The sequence below is a fragment of the Panthera pardus genome, unplaced genomic scaffold, assembly GCF_024362965.1.
Source record: "Panthera pardus isolate Hobbes unplaced genomic scaffold, ASM2436296v1 HiC_scaffold_22, whole genome shotgun sequence".
In the NCBI taxonomy this organism is placed as follows: Eukaryota; Metazoa; Chordata; class Mammalia; order Carnivora; family Felidae; genus Panthera; species Panthera pardus.
In genome coordinates this window covers 6,357,573-6,376,652 of record NW_026526788.1, presented here as the reverse complement: position 1 = coordinate 6,376,652, position 19,080 = coordinate 6,357,573, and the positions used below count along the sequence as shown (strand labels likewise).

General features: G+C 49.5%; 1 protein-coding gene across 4 annotated transcripts in view; it reads left to right on the top strand.

Annotated features, from left to right (window-relative positions):
- The window catches only part of GNG4 (G protein subunit gamma 4), a 72,639-nt gene that overhangs the window by 38,590 nt on the left and 14,969 nt on the right, over positions 1-19,080 (top strand). For 3 of the 4 annotated variants that reach the window (XM_053910210.1, XM_019418950.2, XM_053910208.1), the window contains exons 2-4: positions 2,666-2,762; positions 5,760-5,877; positions 7,657-7,764. In XM_053910210.1, the coding sequence (XP_053766185.1) occupies positions 5,863-5,877; positions 7,657-7,764 (123 nt within the window). In that variant the 5' untranslated portion in view covers positions 2,666-2,762; positions 5,760-5,862. The remainder of the gene's footprint in view (positions 1-2,665; positions 2,763-5,759; positions 5,878-7,656; positions 7,765-19,080) is intronic. The other variant, XM_053910209.1, reaches the window with a different exon arrangement.

Sequence of the window (19,080 nt, the reverse complement as noted above, 5' to 3'; positions counted from 1 at the left end):
CATCTCATCTTTTAAGGCGCCAGGTGATTCACATGCACAGCAAAGTCTCGGAACCAATGGACTTGGGCAGTGGTTTGGGGACTTGAGGTGTCAGAATCCCCTGGAGAGCCCAGAAAGAGCACCGGGGCCCAGGGTCGTGGGAGTGGAACAGAGCCGGGCCTCGGCGGTACTCAGTTCCCGGGTGCTTCTGATTCTGCCAGTGTAGGGACCGCCGAGAGAGGCAGACCTACCCACGGTGGGCTGGAGAACAGCAGGTGCACGGAGAATGGCGTGCAGGTGCGCTGCCGTTATCCGTCCCCTCAGCCCCCTGGGCAGCCGGTGCCAGTGCAGCCAGCTGGCTCACTGGGTCCCTTCACCCGCCGTGTGTGATGACAAAGTGTGAGATGCATTGTTCATTCCAAACAAAAACAAAACCCGAGTGTTCCTGAATCAGTCCTTTGGGGAATGGCGGGTTTCGGGCAACAGGTTTCTTCACCGCAGGACTCCTCAGAGACTTTATGTGCCAGTGTGCAGCACGGCCCTCCAAAGGCACGAGTGAAATAATGGCCATTTCTCAAATGTCTGTGACCAGGAAACCCTTTTTCATGGAGCCAGTCCAGAGAATTTGCTGCACAGGGGAGCCTGGGTGGCTCAGTCTGTGAAGCGTCCGACGTTGGCCCTGGTCATGATCTTTGGATCCTCTGTCCCCATCTCTCCCTCCCCCCAGTCTCTCTCTTGCTCTCTCTCTTTCTCAAAAATAAACACTAAAAAAAGTTGAGGGGTTGGGGCGCCTGGGTGGCTCTGTCGGGTGGGCATCTGACTTCCGCTCAGATCATGATCTCATGGTTTGTGAGTTCAAGCCCCGCGTCAGGCTCTGTGCTGACAGCTCGGAGCCTGGAGCCTGCTTTGGATTCTGTGTCTCCCTCTCTCTCTGCCCCTCCCCTGCTCATGCTCTGTCTCAAAAATAAATAAAACATTAAAAAAAAATTGAGGGGCACCTGGGTGGCTCAGTCAGTTAAGTATCCAACTCTTGGTTTCAGCTTACGTCATGATCCCACGATTTCAGAGGTTCGAGCCCCACATCAGGCTCCGTGCCAGCAGCATGGATTCTCTCTCTCCCTCTCTCTCTGCCCCTCCTCCACTTGCACTGTCTCTCTCTCTCTCTCTCAAATAAACTTAAAAAAAATTGAGAAGAGAATTTGCTGCACAAAGCCTTTAGACCCCTTTGACAGGATGTGTCCAGGTACAAAATATCTAATCTACTCAATAAAGCAAATATCAGCATCATCTCCGTATTTTTCTGGTTCTATCCTAGCTTTCCTCATTCCATTTGTAGCATTTATTGCAAGACGTTTGTGGGGACCCGTGATGTGGACCCACTCAGAGGACTCTGCCTTTTCTTTTAAGGATGAAGACACTGAGAGTAGAGCGCATTGTCCTGGGCACATCTGATTTTAGGACAAAGATCACATAACTGGAGCAGAGGTCAGGACCTGGAGGGGGACTTGGGATGGTCTGGTGGCTTGTTCCCCAGCCCCCCACGCCCATCCTAGGGGTTTCCTGTCTGTCCAGAAGGTGGGCAGGGAGGACCCCTGGAGCCCAGCTTTAAAGTCACTTGCCTAGGGGCGCATGGATGGCTCAGTCAGTTCAGCGCCCAACTCTTCATTTCAGCTCAGTCATGATCTCACGGTTCGTGAGTTCAAGCCCCACGTGGGGCTCTGTGCTGATGATGCAGAGCCTGTTTGGGATTCTCTCTCTTTCTGCCCCTTCCCGGCTCGCTCCCTGCCTTTCAAAATAAATAAACTTAAAAAAAATTGCAAAGCCACTTACCTAGGGAGCAGGCTCGACGCTCTGACCCTGCAGGACAGCAGGCCTCCTCTCTAGGGCTTTGTCTGTCTGCCTGTCTCCCTTTGGAAGATGGTGGGGGTGAGGGGAACACCGTGGGAACTGATCCACCCTCAGCCCTCGACTGGGGAAAATGCACCGGGCACGACTTCACCCATCCTTCCCCCAAGTCCAGCCCATTCCTGGCCAGCCTTTATTTTGCCGCAGGTTCACGGGGATCCCCGGGACGTGGATGCTGTAGGGTGGGGTGGTCACAAAACCCCTGGGGGACGAGCCTGTTGTCCCAGAGAAGGGAGGCAACAAGCCAGGCGCCTCTCCACAGAGAGTCCCTGGCATTGAAGAGACCTTTAAAGCCACCCGATTGAGTCATCTCTTCTGTGCTAGATGTCTTTTGGTTGGAACCAGGTTATTCTAATATGCGTAGGGATAATGTTAATGGGAAGAGGCACTATAATTGGTTTTTATTTTCTTTGCTGTAATTTTCTCTCTCTTCACATTTTCCTCCAATTGGCCTAGCTCTTTATAATAAAAGGCATCTAAACTGTTTCCGTTGGGCAGAGGTTGGCTAGAAGCGGGTCGCTGCGTGGGGCTGGGGGTGACCGGCAGTCCGGGAAGGGAGAGCCGGGCCAGCCCGTGGCCCCGAGGTGTTCCCGCTCCGCTGTGTGCGATCGGGGCTTCCCTTCCTGCCCGTAGCTCACTGTCTCCCGTGTGATCTGATAAGGAGACTCCGCGGGCTGCAGAGACAGCGCCAAAGCAGGAGCAGAGGGCCCTGGGGGCCGGGCGGTTGGGGGACAGCCGGCTTCTGCCACACCTGTCGACCCGTCTCTGGTTGCGTCCCCAGGTGAGCCTCAAAGCAGGAGCCGCGCATCAGCCTCTCCTCTGACAACTGTCAGCCTCTGCTGCCACCTGCCCAGGCCTGTCACTGCACCTCTCAGCAGGTAAGGAAATGGTGTGTCGTGTCCAGGAGCGGGTTCCCTCTGGAGAGCGGGTGTCTTTGCCTGCAGTGCACGTGTGGGCCTGGGTGAGCCTGGGCTGTCAGGATCTCCGTGTGTGGCCCGGTCCTCACACGTCACTTTCTCCCAGCAGCTGTCACCATCCTGTCCCCCTGCCCCCTTCCGTAGCAGATATAGGGCCCTTATGAAGCCACCCCCTCACGTCTTCCCCCATGTGAGTGGATGGGCCCCCTGTTGGGGGAGAAGGGAGGAGAACTGGATGACTGGATGACCACGGAAGAGGCCCCACGGCCTTCTCAGTCCTAAGTTAGGCAAAGTTCAGGATCACTCGAGGGGTGAGTCTGTGCTGGGAGAGTAGGAGAGACCAGGTGGCAAGAGGGAAACCCTGTTCCTCCCCCAGATGCCATACTAGGCCCCGGAGAGGGGACAAGCTGGGAGCCACACTAGGGAGATGCTTCCTCCCACTTTCACTAGGAGTTCCACGCAATTAGGTTATCGAACCTTCCTGAATAGGTTTCCTCATTTGAGAAGGTAGGGGATCGGACCTGGACCTCTACACTCCAATGTTAACATTGAGCAATTCAAATGTCACTTGCTACTCAAGATGTGGTCCGCGGATCAGCCGCAGCTGAAAGCTTGTTAGAAATGCAGATTCTTGGGGGCGCCTGGGCGGCTCAGTCTGTTGAGCATCTGACTCTTGATCTGGGCTCAGGTCATGATCCCATTGAGCATGAAGCCTGCTTGGGATTCTCTCTCTCTCCCTCTGGCCCTCCCCCACTCACGCTTTCTTTCTCTCTCTCTCAAAAAAAAAAAGAAATGCAGACTGTTGGACCATACCCCAACTCACTCCATCAAAATCTGTGTTTTATCAAGCTCCCCAGGGATTCATACATTCATTAATTTTTTTTATAAGATTATTTATTTCGAGTGAGAATGTGTGTGCCCATGAGTCTAGGAGGGGCAGAGAGAGAGAGAGAGAGAGAGAGAGAGAGAGAGAACCCCAAGCAGACTCCACGCTGTCAGCACAGAACCCGACGCGGGGCTCAGACTCACAAACTGTGAGATCATGACCTGATGCTAAATCAAGAGTCAGATGCTTAACTGGCTGAGCCACCCAGGCCCCTCCTACATTTTTTAAAGGGCTGATTCAGAGAGTCCCGAAGGTGCATGGAACACCTCACAAGGTAATTTGGTGAGGAGTGATGGAGCAGCTTTAAAGCCAGCCATGGTTCTTCCCCTGTGGCCCATGCCCAGAATCCCCTCGGGAGGTTGTGAAGTACAGGTGTCTAGATCGGGGGTCGGTCGCAGTCCAGGTCCTGGGTACGTGTGCTGGGAGAAAGCTTACGGGCCACTCGGAGAGAGAGCATGAACAGACATGAAACAGTATGGGTCACTGATGGCAGTAAGAGCAACGTCCTATAAGGGGGTCTGACAGGGCCAGGGGGCAGCAGGGCAGAGGAGGTGGAGTGGAGCAGGCTCGTCATCCTGTGTCCCAGGAAGAGTGCCTTCTGCCCTTATTTTCTGCATCTCCACTCTTAGTTACGGGCAGCTGTAGTTACTCGTCCTCTTCTTTATTGAGCGAGAGCGGAAATTGGGGAGAGCAAGGGATTTCCATTTCGTTGTTGGCTATTTGTTTTCATGTGTTGAAAAAGACTATTTGTATATGCTGAGGAGAGGGCACCCAGAGACACCAACGTTACAGGAGAAAGAGGGCGAGTGACAGGGCAGAGCCTGAGGAGAGACGGGCCCACCACGCGGGCAGTGTCAGCCTTGGATGAGGCCGGGCTTCCAGCCACAAGTGCCAGATGACCCAGGAGACTCCTGCGAGTCTCCTGACTTTGCCCTGGGTCCGTCCCCAGTGGCCAGTATGGCAAGACCCAGTCAAGGCAGCCAGAGAGGGGGTATCTCCTCTCATGCCTCAACAAGGGAAGTAAACACGGGGTAACCGGGAATGGGAGTGAGATGGCGGGCAGCTTTGAGGACCCACTAAGGCTGACTGTGTGTGATGGCACCAGTCCCAGCACATGGGGGGCTTCCACGGAAGCACCTTGCAGCCCCTTAGTGTGAGTGGAGTGGGGAGGGTGTTGGATTGATATGATGGGAAAGACAAAGGAAAGACGACAAGTCTTGGGAGAGAGGGACCATGAGTTGGGTTGTCCACTAGGCTGACTGTGGCTCTGGGTGACACTAGGGAAGGCTGTCACCGAGGAGACAGCCATGGAAGGACATAGCACTTTGAAGCTGAGAGGGAGGAAAAGGGTGAGCAAGGAAGGCTCAGAGGTTGTGGTGAGAAGGTGACACTGGGGCTGTGGACAGACATGGTCTGGAGGGGACACGGGAGGGGCCACCAAGGAGGTGGAGGGGCTGACAGGACGGGGCAGGGTTAAGAGTCCATGCATCTCAGGTTCTGGAGCCCCCACCCCACCAGCCTATTTTATCTCCAGGACACAAGAAGCCAAACACAGCTCATTGGGATCTTTCTGAATATTAAGCATTCAGCCAGAGTTCTCCTCTGTGTTGCAGAGTGGAGTAGTTAAAAATGTGCCCCTCTTTGTAAACAGAGGAAGAATGAGAAAATAGTGGGGTGGGATTGGGGTGTTCTAAATGCAGCCAGTCAGGGGCCAGAGGGAGGGAGATGGCCGCTCTGGGGTCTGACGAGGCTCTGATTCTGCTAGTAACAGTTCCTATACAGGGACACCTGCTCTCACTTAAACACACTCACACCCACCCACACACACCCAGTGCAGAGCCCCTCTCCTCCTCCTTGGTTGGCCCTTCCCCCGTGTCTTCCATCTTCAGTCCTGCTGACCCTGGCCTCGGCTTCCTTCTACTCAGCCATCACTGTGCCCTGCTTCGGTGCCTTCCCCAACTTCTAAAATCCCAAGATCAAATATGAGGAAAGAGAAGGATGAATTCTGGAATGGGAAGAGAGGATCAGGATCTGAGAGCAATGATTTGTGGGTCCTTTTTTCCTTGCATCAGGCCGGGGAAAGTTGAGAACCAGACTGTTCTTCCTTTTGTGTGGATACACAGGAACGCTGATACACATCAACACCCACACCCACAGAGGAACAGCTACACACACATGGACTGGCACAGGGTACGTACCACAGGCCTGTGGGCACACACAGGGACACACACAGACCTGAACACACATGCAGAACACATAAGCGCATCTCTACATAGCAGGGTTTAGGTGGCTGTCCCCCTGGGTTTCCAAGCCCCAACTATTCATTATTCTCCTTCTCTTCTTGTTGAGTAGAAGTTCCCAACCAAGACAGGAACACCTACCTGTTAAACTCTAATTTAGGTGACTGATCTATATCTTAGAACAAGAAACTTTTGGGGGTACCTGAGTGGCTCAGTCGGCTAAGCATCCGACTCTTGATTCCAGCTCAGGTCATAATCTCACAGTTCATGAGATCGAGCCCCGAGCTGGGCTCTGTGCTTACATCATGGAGCCTGCTTGGAATTCTGTCTCCCCCTCTCCATCCCTCCCCCACTCATTCTCTCTCTCTTTCTCTGTCTCTCTATCTCTCTGTCTCTCTGTCTCTCAGTCTCTGTCTCTCTGTCTCTCAAAATAAACATAAAAAAAAACAAGAAACCTTTATTTTTCAAAACACTGCCTGTGGACAAATGAGGCTGCCGCCATGCCTCGCCTGAACCACAGAGTTAGCACGTATGTGGAAAACCCACAGAGCGTGGCCTATACACCAAGATACTGGCCGGGTCTCCTCAACCCTCACTATGTGCCTTTGGAAGCCACTGTCACCTGTGCGACCCACCTGCAGCTCTGAGGTTGAATGATTAGGCCCCTTCCAAGTGGTCTCTCATTAGATGGGGCAACTAGAACTGTGGGCACCTGTGTAGAAGTCTGTGCTTTCTTGTGGAACAGTTCGCATTCCAGTGTTTTCTTAGTCATGTGCATCCTTACATGTCAGATCAGGGAGAATTTCTTTCTTCTACAAATACAGATCTCTGCTTGGGATAGGGTGTGTGTGTGTGTGTGTGTGTGTGTGTGTCTGTGATTGTTTAAAAACAAACTCAGGCACCTGGGTGGCTCAGTCACTTGAGCGTCCGACTTTGGCTCAGGTCATGATCTCCTGGTTCACGAGTCTGAGCCCCGCATCGGGCTCTTAACTCTCAGGGTGGAGCCTGCTTCCGATCCTCTGTCCCCCTCTCTCACTGCCCCTCCTCCATCCTTCGCTTGCATGTGTGTGCTCTCTCAAAAATAAATATTTCTAAAAATTAAAATAAATAAAAGCTCCCAGCATCAAGTCCGTAAAATTTTTCGAATGAGGGCAAATTAACATTAATAATAAAGCGATTGTATTCAGGGGAAACTTGTACTTAGAGCTGTAGAATGCCAGGAGGGCCATTATGAAGCTATAGAAAGACCCCTTACCTAGGCTTCAAAGCTTTGCGTTTGGGTTCTGGATCCACAAAGTTTGGCTGTGAGACCTTTAGCTATTGGCTTAATTTCTCTGAGTTTTGCACTTTCCTGACTCAACAAAACCAAACTTAATTTGTTCTGCCAGCCTTCGGGGCTGCTAGGGGAATGAACGGACAAATGTGTAGGGAAACGATTTACTGCTAACAAAGTACCACACAAAAATCAGGGGATTAACGCTGGGACCATCTAGTATCTTCCGCTCCCTCTACTCACGGCTGAGAAAGTCTCCCCAGGCAAAAGCACAAGGTCTTGCTCCCGTCCCCCTCGTGAAGCATTTCTTCCGCTCGTCCCGGGAGGGTTTACTCACAGACGCTCCCTGGCGTGGACAGAGACGCTGTGGGTGGTGGGAGCGGGGAGAAGAGCGAGGGCTCCTCCCGACCTTGGGGAAAAGCCGCACTTCCAACCCTCTGACTTTGCTCGTTGCAGGGGCAGAGAATGAAAGAAGGCATGTCGAATAACAGTAATACCAGCATCTCCCAAGCGCGGAAGGCCGTCGAGCAGCTTAAGATGGAAGCCTGTATGGACAGGGTGAAGGTGAGCACGCCCGAGCCGGCCTCACCCCCTGCCCCAAACCCAGCTCGGAGCGGTCCTCCCATTTCCTCGCGAGAGTTATTAACACGCTACCCGGCCGAGCGGCCAGCCGGCCTTGGCAGCTGTAACATTTACAAATGAGCGTTTGCCTCAGAGTTCCAAGTGTGCTCAAGGATCCAAAGGATGCAGAATACACAGTGTGCATGAATTCCGTAAGGAATGGCCAAAAATAGACTCATATTCGTCTCAGCTCTATTTAGCCCTGTTGTCATGCCAATAAGCGAGAGAGTTTAACGGTGAGATCAGTCAGAGTTCTCCCGCCTGATCCAGCGACTTCGAGGTTAGGCAGTGTCGGGTGTTTTGACAGGGGCGCTGTTGAGAGTGGAGCATTGAACCGTGCATCGTGTTTGTCAAATGTTCCTTTGGGGAAAGTGAAGGAAGGTGCCAGTCGCCTCCTACCGTGTTCATTTCACTGCTCAGCGTAGGTCTGTTCGTGCTGGGAGAGCTGGAGCAGGATGAAGCCACCTATTCTCCAGATGTCACTTAGATTTGCAGGAGGCCGGGCAGAGCACGTCGCTCTGAAATAGCATGCGGGGCCATTGACTGTGATAGAGCTGGAACCCCGCCAGGAGTCTGACACTAGGAGGCTCAAGTCCAGCGGCCTTTGGGCACCTGGAATCAGGGGTCTCGCCCAGGCATCCGGGATTCATAGAAGACAGGTTGCAAGGGGGCAACGGGTGACTCCTAAAGCCTTCCGCTGGCAGAGCAGACAGTCCCTCCCCAAGGTTCCCATCACCAAGACCCCCTCCCCCCACCTCACGCTGCAGTTATGGCCAGCTAGCACCAGCTCCTGCCTCCATCGCGACAGTTATTCCCTCTCCCGGGGCCTTGGGGTTCGAGCTATCCAAGGAGGCAGCGGCGTGCACAGAAAGTGACGTAATGATAGAAGACACGGGGAGGGGGTCCAGCGTGATGCAAATTGGCATAAGTGGACCAGTATCATGGGCCACCTTGCACATTCTTTTTTTTTTTAAACGTTTATTTATTTTTGAAAGACAGAGTGCAAGTCGGGGAGAGGTGAGGGAGGGGCAGAGAGAGAGGGGGACACAGCATCGGAAGCAGGCTCCAGGCTCCGGAGCTGTCGCCACAGAGCCCGACGCGGGCCTCGAGCTCGTGAAGCGTGAGATCGTGACCTGAGCCGAAGTCGGACGCTCAACCTACTGAGCCACCCAGGCGCCCCGCCGTGCACATTCTCGTACCAGCTACAGATGAGGCATCGCCCCTTAAAGTCTAGGCTAGAGGAGGGAGCGAGAAAACAAACCACCGTAAAGGAGGGAGAGCCCCGCCAGTGTAGAGACGGATGTGACGATGAGCGCCACAGACAGTGAGTGCTCCGCAGGGACAGACATTTGCTGAGAGGAGGGGGGGGTGTTGGTGAGCCTCGCTCTTCTGATAAACGTGCCTGAATACCTGCTCTGCACGAGGCGTGGTGCGGGGATACGAACACGAGCGGAATGATGCCCCCGTCCTATCGCTCAGGGAGGCCTTTGCCAGGCTGGGAGCTCGTTCTGAGGGGATACCCGAGAAGGGAGCTAACCGGCGCTCATTTCCAGCAGCCGCACTTGGCAGAGAGCTGGGGGTTGTGCCGGGGAAGGCCGCTTTGGGCAGCTCGGGGGTGCCGGGTCCGCAGGCGCGGATCCGCGTGAGTGGGAAGCCTGGGCCGGGAGGTGAACTGACCTGTCAGCAGCAGAGGCGGTCGTCAGAGGCCAGGGGGCAGCCGGAGCTGCAGAAGCAGGTGCAGCGTGGAGCAAAGAGCAAAGGTGGAGGCCGAGAAGCAGACACCCAAGAATTGGGTGCGGAAGTCAGGCAGTCGAAATAGGAGACGCCAGGGAGCAAGACGTCATAACCCAACTGCAGGGCTCCGTGGCCAGAGACCGGAAAGACCACGGGCACCGGTTTGGGCAACGGGACGGTGGCCACGCCGGGGAGCCCGACCCCGGCAAGGAAGACAAATTCTGTAATAACAGATCCTCACTTGCGACCGTCACCAGATGTCCCCACAGCGAAGGGTCTCACTGGAGACCCGTGTGCAGTCTCTGAAAGAATGAAGAGAAACCATAAGCCGACTCAAAGTCAAGTCTGTTAGATGGTGTTCAGGGGGGGCAGGTCGTCCGGCTCCTGGGGTGACGACGCTGTGGAAATGTGGTCCCGGATCCCAGGAGGGGGCTTCCTGGAGGGCATCTTCAGACTCTGTGGTAACTCCAGGCGGGGGGCCACCGACAGCCGCGTCAGATTTGCTTCAGAGGTGGCAGAGTTGTGTCATTGAGGAGATGATGCAGGGCTTCCTGAGGGGAGAGGTGGCCCCGAAGAACCACATCCCTGCTGTGCAACCACGTGTGTTTTCTTGCTCATAAAAACTTCAACATTTATTTTTTTTTAATATTTTTTTAACGTTTATTTATTTTTGAGACAGAGAGAGACAGAGCATGAATGGGGGAGGGTCAGAGAGAGAGGGAGACACAGAATCTGAAACGGGCTCCAGGCTCTGAGCTGTCAGCACAGAGCCCGACGCGGGGCTCGAACCCATGGACCGTGAGATCGTGACCTGAGCCGAAGTCGGATGCTCAACCGACTGAGCCACCCAGGTGCCCCAACATGTATTTTTTTAATGTAGTAAGATACACATAACATGTACCCTTTTAACCGTTTTTTTTTTTTAAGTTTATTTATTTTTTGACAAAGAACAAGCAGGGGAGGGGCAGAGAGGGGGGTGGACAGAGGACCTGAAGTAGGCTCTGAGCTGTCAACATAGAGCCCGATGCGGGGCTCAAACTCACAAACCAAGATCATGACCTGAGCTGAAGCCGTTCGCCTAACCGACTGAGCCACCCAGGCGCCCCTTCACACGTGGTTTTAAGCACTAGACCCCCCGTTGCTTCTGAACACAGCATGGCTTTGGGGAAAAATCTAGTTAATGCAAGTCCTGGCAAAATAAGGTGCGTATTGTTATCAATTAGCCAGACAATAAAGACGGAATCTGGAGAGAAAGAGAAGCCATCAAGGACACTCCGAACTGACTTCGATAAGGGCTTTGAGGAGGGAGGAAAGAGGAAGAGAGTCACCAGGGAGAAGAAGTGGCCTTTCTAGAATGGACGAGAGGTCACTGCAGGAGGGGGGAAGGAAAAGGGGAGCCTGGACGGTAAATGACAGAGGGAAGCCCCAGGGAAGCAGATGAGCGGGTCATACAATTCGCTGAACTCATACAGAAAGGGACGGGAATCCCAGGTCCACGTGAAGGAGGAAAGGACAGGCTGAGTGTGTGGGGAGAACGCGGAAGAGGTGACTGGGCAGTGCCTTTCATGGGGCCCTGGAGAGAGGAAAGAACACGCTGGAGGGAAACCTCTGGAGGCTTCATGGAAGAAATCATTGCGACTGCCATCCCACAGAGCTGGCCCCCAGGTGGAAGCCTCCGATGACGACCGGAGGACAGCGTGAGCTCGGGCAGGTGTCGGGCACGAAGCAGGAAAGGACACGGCTGCCAAGGTACATAGGCAACTGTGGAGCCCACCTCTGGGCTGTGTGGTTTTAGCGTGTTTGGGGGAGTGTCTTATGTGGAAGGAGAGGAAGGCGCGCTTGCGGTTCATGAGAATAAAGGAGAGGAGAGAAGAGAAAGTACCTGCGTTAAGCAGCTGTTTGGGTTGCAAAGGTAAGAAAAAATAATAGCGTGAACTCAGGTCTGGGCAGTTCATGGCGGAAAAATGCAGCCAAAATACCCACTATGGTCCCCTGTTTGTCCCCTAAAAACATCACCTGCATAAGAGCACTTGTGCGGGTGTCGGCTTTGTCCTCAACGATGCAGGGGACATAGGAGGGACGCTTTATAAAGGCCACAGCCGGACCTCAGGCCCTCACACAGTTGGGTTCAGAGACCCCCTCCCCACCACCTCAGCGCCCTCTCTACCTTCATTTAATGTTTATTGAGTTCCTCCCCCAACTCAGCCCTGCTTCCCAGCATCCATGGGATTCTTCTCTGTCCGACCTAGGAGCTCATCAGGGCATTTCTCAACAAACATGGGTGCTGTCTTTGAGAACCTGTATCAGCTACTAATATTCCCCGTGTATCACAAGAGCAAAGATTCAACGCAGAAGATCCAGCATAGCTTTTTGCCTCCCAAAAAGCGAAAGTCTTGGAAAATAATACTTGGGATCCTACAAAAGAAGTAAAGAACACATTCAGATGACATCCTGGAGACTGTTTTGGTCCTAAGGAAAAGAATACCCCATAGCCTTATTCTTTCGCTCACCCGTTAGAGGCTTACGCTATACAAAATTCTACCAGGAAGGTACATAAATGACATTGATCATCAAACAGTGAGAATTTGTCGAACAGTTGTGGCAGATACAAGCTGAGCAAAGCATAAAAGGTTTAAGTGGAGAAAATGGTCCCTGGAGCTGGCCGGTCAGCCCGAGAGGAGAGCAGCTGGGGAGAAGGTGTTGTCCCAGGGGGAAAATACAGAGGTCCTGAGCCGGCTGGGTCACAGGCTCCCAGGAAGGCTTGTGGAAGCTGTGTCTCCACTGGGCACTGCTGAGGGTGCTTTGATTTCCCTGGTCCCGGGGGGAAAAGGAATTGCCAGGGGCTGTGACTTGGTGGGATCTGGAGGTAGACGACACCCTTTAGCAAACCTAACTCTCCAACGGGACCAGGAGGAAACAGCTGACGGACTTGCCGAGTGACGATATGCTCAATTGTCTGTCTGTCTGTCTGTCTCTCCCTTATTTGCCCTAAGGCCTGTGGCAGATGATTTTAAGAGCGATGGGATGTACTCACCATCCCCAAGGGGGCTGTCATTAGACTGAGATTAATTTTGTCAACACAAGCTTGATGTGCAGATTGCTGACAGATCAACCGGTTTTATGTCAACTTGCGTTCCGCAGATGGCTAAAAACAGGGCAGCGAGAACGTTGTCGGTTGATGAATGGTCCGAAAGACGACAGCAGGAGTAGATTAGTGTGGGAGGTTATTGACATGGAAGAAGAGAGAGTATATCATGACAGGTGATGACAGTCCTTCTCCATATCAGCGAGACTCTGAGTAAGTGGCCTGTGCGGGAGGCCGTAGTTCCTATTTCGAAAAGAACAGCATTTTCCTGTTCATGAAAATGGTATTCATTTACTTGCGAGAGTTTTGGAAGATAAAAGTATAAGGAAGAAAATGTGAATAATTTATAACCACTACATTTCCATATTCTTCCATCCACCTGTTGGCCTAGTTTTCTTTTTATAAAATTGTGGTTGTTACCTTTTGCAACCTGGTTTATCACCAAACAGTATATTGTGATGGTACATCCAGGTCAGTAAATACTCTCCTAAAATGTCATTTTTTACTGTCTCTTCTCTTCCTCACCTGATGTGCAATCATTTATTTATCTGGTCTCCCATCCTTGGACATTTCCCTTATTTCCAATTTTGCACTACTTCTTTTTAAACAACACTGCAGCAACCACACTGGTAGATAAAATTTGCACATGTTTCATTGTCTCTTTAGGATAAATTCCTATGGGCTGAAATTGCTCAGTCAAAGGATATGTTCTATTCTAAAGTGTTTGAATCCATATCAGATTTCCCCATGAAAAGTGGTACCAGTTTAGGAGCCCCTGAGTGGCCCAGTGGGTTGAGTTTCCAACCCTTGATTTCAGCTCAACCCTTGATTCAGCAGCTCAGGGCATGATCTCGTGGTTCATGGGATCGAGCCCCATGCCAGGCTCCAAGCTGACAGCTCAGAGCCTGCTTGGGTGGGATTCTCCCTCTCTCTCTCTCCCTCTCTCTCTCTCTCTCTCTCTCTCCCCTCTCCCTGCCCCTCCCCTGCTCCTTCTTTCTCTCTCTCTGCCCCACCCTGCATTCAAGTTCTCTCTCTGTCTCTCAAAATAACTAAATAAATAAACATTACAAAATAAAAAGAAAAGTGGTACCAGTTTAAAATCTTACCAGCAATGAAGTCTGTTCCCCAGACTCTCCTAGCACCAGACCATTCTTTGAGCCAGACCATTTTGATTATGGGTACATATTCCCTTCATCTGCATCCCCCCCCCCCGCCCCCACCACATTCAGAGAGCTGGGGAGTCAGTGGAGGAGGGGAGGGAAACCTCCAAGCAGCCTCAGTTTATGCTTTTGCACACTACTCTGGGAATACATTTCTGTTTCAAACAAAATTTTGTGAAGATTTTATTTCCGTTTTTTTAAGTTATTTATTTTGAAAAAAAGAGAGAGTGAGTGAGAGAGGAAGGGACAGAGATAGAGGGAGAGAGAGAATCCCAAGCAGGCTCTGCACCCACACGGGGTTCAATCTCACAAACCGCGAGATCTAAGTCTTTTATTTCTAAGTAATCTCTACACCCAACGTGGGGTCGAATTTACAACCCCGAGATTAAGAGTCACACGCTCTACAGACTGAGTCAGCCAGGCGCCCCCAAAGAAATTTTTTTGAATCTCATATTCAAATCTTTACTCCATTTTGAGTTAATTTTTATGGGTGTTATGAAATAACTGTCCAGTTTCATTTTTTTACATGTGGCTGTCTGCTCCGCTTTAAGAGCACATTTTCTGTTGTGGTGCTTACCTTCTTATTGATTATACCATCAAGGTCTTATTGATTATACCATCCATAAGGTCCATTGATGTTGTTGCAAATGGCAAAATTTCATTGTGTGTGTGTGTGTGTGTGTGTGTGTGTGTGTGTGGCTGGGTAATATTCCATTGTACGTAAATACCGTATCTTCTTCATCCACTTATCAATGGAAACTTGGCTGCTTCCCTATCTTGACTATTATAAATAATGCTGCTGTAAGTATAAGGGTGCATATATCTTTTCAAATTAGTATTTTGTTTTCTAGGGGTAAATACCCATTAATGAAATTGCTGGATCATATGGTATTTCTGTTTTTCACTTGTTGAGGAGCCTCCGTACCGTTTTCCACAGCGGCTACGGCAATTTGCAGCCCCACCAACAGTGTGTGAGGGTTCTTTTTTCTCCACATCCTCACCAACACTTTGATTCTAGCCACTCTCACAGGTGTGAAGTGTGACACCTCACTGTGGTTTTAATTCCCATTTCCCTGATGATGAGTGATGTTAAGCATCTTTGCATGTGTCGGTTGGCCATCTGGATGTCTTCTTTGGAGAAATGTCTAGTTAGGTCCCCTGCCCATTTTTTAATTGGATTATTTGTTTTTTGGTGTTGAGTTGTACAAGTTCTTTATATACTTTGGATACTAATCCCTTATCAGATAAATCATTTGCAAATATCTTCTCCCATTTAGCAGAGTGCCTTTTAGCTTAATTTTGCTTTTTGTTTCTCTTGCCTTAGAAGACCTATCTCGAACAATGTTTCTATGGCTGATGCCAAAGAAATTACTGCCAATGTTTTCTTCCAGGAGTTTTATGGTTTCGTTTTCACATTTAGGGCTTTAGCCCATTTTGAGTTTATTTTTATGTATGCTGTAACAAAGTGACCTGTTTCATTCTTTTGCGTGTAGCTGTCCAGATTTCCTGGCACCATTTGTTGAAGAAACTGTGTTTTTTCCATTGTATGTTCTTGCCTCCTTTGTCATAGATTAGCTGACTATATAAGCATGGGTTTGTGTTTTTAATTTTTTTAAGTTTATTTATTTATTATGAGAGAGAGAGAGAGAGTGAGAGCAGGCGGGGGAGGGACAGAGAGAGAGAATCCCCAGCAGGATCTGCACTGTGAGTGTGGAGGCCAATGTGGGGCTCGGTCCCACAAACCATGATATCACCACGTGAGCCGAAATCAGGAGTCGGATGTTTAATTGACTGAGTCCCCCAGGTGCCCCAAGTGTGGGTTTATGTCTGGGCTCTTTATTCTGTTCTACTGATCTATGTGTCTATCTTTGTGCCAGTACCATACTGTTTTAATTACTACAGCTTTATAGTATATCCTGAACTCTGGGATTGTGATTCCTCCCTGTATCAAAAAACCTCCAGCTTTGTTCTTCTTCTTCAAGATTGCCTTGGCTATTCGGGGTCTTTCAGGGACCTATATTTACATAGCTCCATACAAGTTTTATGGACCTATGTAAATATACTGCCAGAAAACCTCAAACTAGGCTATGGCATATAAAGGACCAATAAAGTATTCATGTAAGAAAAAGTTTTCTTCCAGAAAACCAAAGAAAACTTTAGGTAACTGTGTTATAGTCAAAAAATGTAAAACAAATATAGAATCTATGAAACCCTAGCTCAAAGAAGAGAAAAAAGAATGAGTTGGAAAAGGAGGAGGTGGAAAAACTAAGGAAAAAAGTTGACAGGGGAGAGGGAACACCATTAAACGCAGCAAAGAGTGTAACACACACTATAGAAAACCAAATTATTGACACAGAGCACAGGCTTAGGAAACGCCTACATAATGCAAAAGAAAAAGATGAACAGTCAGATAAAAGCAGTTAGAGAGAGAGTGATACAAATAAAGACTGACAGGAACATTCCAAGATTTGAATGCTGGTGTTCCCGACAGAGAGAACAAATGGCATAGAAAACACTCTTAAGGGTAGAATATAAAAAGGTTTCATTAGGGGCGCCTGGGTGGCTCAGTCAGTTGAGCGTCCGACTTCGGCTCAGGTCATGATCTCGCGGTTCATAAGTTCAAGCCCCGCATCGGGCTCTGTGCTGTCAGCTCGGAGCCTGGAGCTGCTTGGGATTCTGTGTGTGTGTGTGTGTGTGTGTGTGTGTGCGCGCGTGTCTCTCTCTGCCCCTCCCTGCTCCCACTCTGCCTCTCTCTCTCAAAAATAAACAATAAAACATTTAAAAAGTAAATAAATAAATAAAAAGCTTTCATTAAATAAAGGAAGACTTGAATCTGCAGATGCAAACAGCTCATCGTGTTCCGGGAAAGACGATAATAGGAGATAATAAGCCCATAGACACATACACTGCTGAGGTTACTTAATCTCAACAGTGAAGAAAAAGCCCATTAAGCGTACAGGCAGAGGAAGCGATCCTTTAGGACAAGTACCCCTAATTTCGTATGTATTAAGTGCTTGAATCCTCACCCCACCCCTGAGATATTGGTGCTACTCCACCTTACTTCACAGACAAGAAAACTTTGGCTCACAGTTATATGATGAAGTGGGGACACCAACGCAGAACCTCAAGTCTTATTATTAAACTATAGGGCCCTACCTACCAAGGGCAGAAATATCGGTCTGGACAGCATTGCATCTCCATTCACTGCAGCCTAAGATTATGTAAAAATTCTCAAATTCTGCAGAGAATTCTCCACGGAGCCGAGTGGTCGTTGATGTCCTAGGCAACAGAAAACGAAACTCTCAATTAGGCAGAAAGTTAACTATAATGCAAATTTGTGCTTCTTTTCTTTAGCAGAATTATTTCATTTTATCCAGTTGGGTTTCACTAAAGGAGATACAGATGTGCACAGTTTCTGTTAATTTATGCATAATAACATACATTAAGACTATAAGACATTTTCTAGGGAAATTCTCACCGGGTCAGAAATTTCATCCAAGCCGGGGCTGAGTATCTTGTCCTTGCAATCCACACACTACGTGGGTCATAGCAGGCATTGGTCACGCTGAAGGATGGATTTAATCTATTTAGAACAGCTGTCAGTGCAGAGCCAGCTTCAGATCCTCTGTCCCTTTCTCCCTCTGTCCCTCCCTGGCTCTCTCTCTCTCTCTCTCTCTCTCTCTCTCTCAAAGATAAATAAACATTAAAAAAGAAAACAACCTATCACTGGTATACAAAGTCTTTACCAGGTTATGGTTTCTAGGTCAATATTCAGTCTTGGAATTCTGCTGGATATTAATGTGATAGGGTCACTCTTTTCAATTTTTACTCTTCATAGACTTCAGATTTGGGCATCAGAAAACATATTTACTCCCTTAGGTACCAAATGATTAAAGAGATCTCTGCCCATCTACGTCAGTTCATAGACTATATAAACATCAACAGCAGCAGCCAAAAGAATACTAGATGTCTTATAGTGTGAACGTCACCAGTGAGGCAGAGGGTGAACTTCTTCCATAGGAATGACCTGAGAGTCCACTTACTTCAACACTACCTTTCATTACAAAAGTTAGACCCTAACATAGGTTGATCATAAGCAAACATAATCTGATGAAGAACTTACACCCACCCATTGTGGTTATTCTTTTCTCCCAACCTTTGAGGTTATTCTAGTCCTGTTGTGTATTTCTCATTAGATGGTGCTTTGGGCATTCTAATGTTTAACAGAATCTTGCAGTTAGTTTGACCACACAGTTCTACCTAGAAAACAAACCATCTTCTCAAGCCCAGGTTACCAATGGGCTTTGGTTTACTAGATTGTATTGCATTAATATCACTTGAGTTGAGTGTTATTGGAGACTAAGCTGCTTCAGCTGAATAGTCCACTTTCTCCAAATTTCTCCAGAGCTATTATGGTCCAATAGCCCAAATTTCTCCAGAGCTATTATGCTGTGCATTACTTGAAACTGTCACAACTCCAACTCTAACAGGAATAGGACCCACCCTCTTTCCTGTATCAGCAGCCACGTCGCTCACAACTTTTCTCCCAATCGACTTTGACGCAATTGATTTCAGGGTCTACAGCTATCACTTCAGGTTTAATCCACTCACCTTCACCATTTCAGGTCAATCATTTGTAACCACTGGTTACAATATGTACAAGATATACATGAAAAACTGCAAAACCTATGAAAGAGATCAAAGAAAATCTAAATAAATGAAGATATTCCATGTTCATAGATAAGAGGATCAATATTGTTAAGATGTTGGTTCTTCCCAACTTAATCTATAGATTCAAGACAATCCCAGTCAAAATCCCAGCAAGTTGGCTTTTTGATACTGATAAGCTGATTCTAAAGTTTATATGGAGGGGCATCTGAGTGGCTCAGTCGGTTGAGCGTCCAACTCTTGATTTTGGCTCAGGTCACAATCTCAAGGTTCAAGAGTTCAAGCCCCATGTTGGGCTCTGCACTGACAGCATGGAGCTTACTTGGGATTATCTCTCTCCATCTCTCTCTCTCTGTCCCTCCCCTGCTCCCATGCTCACTTGCTCTCTCTCTCTCTCTCTCTCTCTCAAAAATAAGTAAATAGGGGCACCTGGGTGGCTCAGTCGGTTAGGCATCCGACTTCGGCTCGGGTCATGATCTCACAGTCTGTGGGTTCAAGCCCCGCATCAGGCTCTGTGCTGACAGCTCAGAGCCTGGAGCCTGCTTCCAATTCTGTGTCTCCCTCTCTCTCTGCCCCTCCCCTGCTCATGCTCTGTCTCTCTCTGTCGCAAAA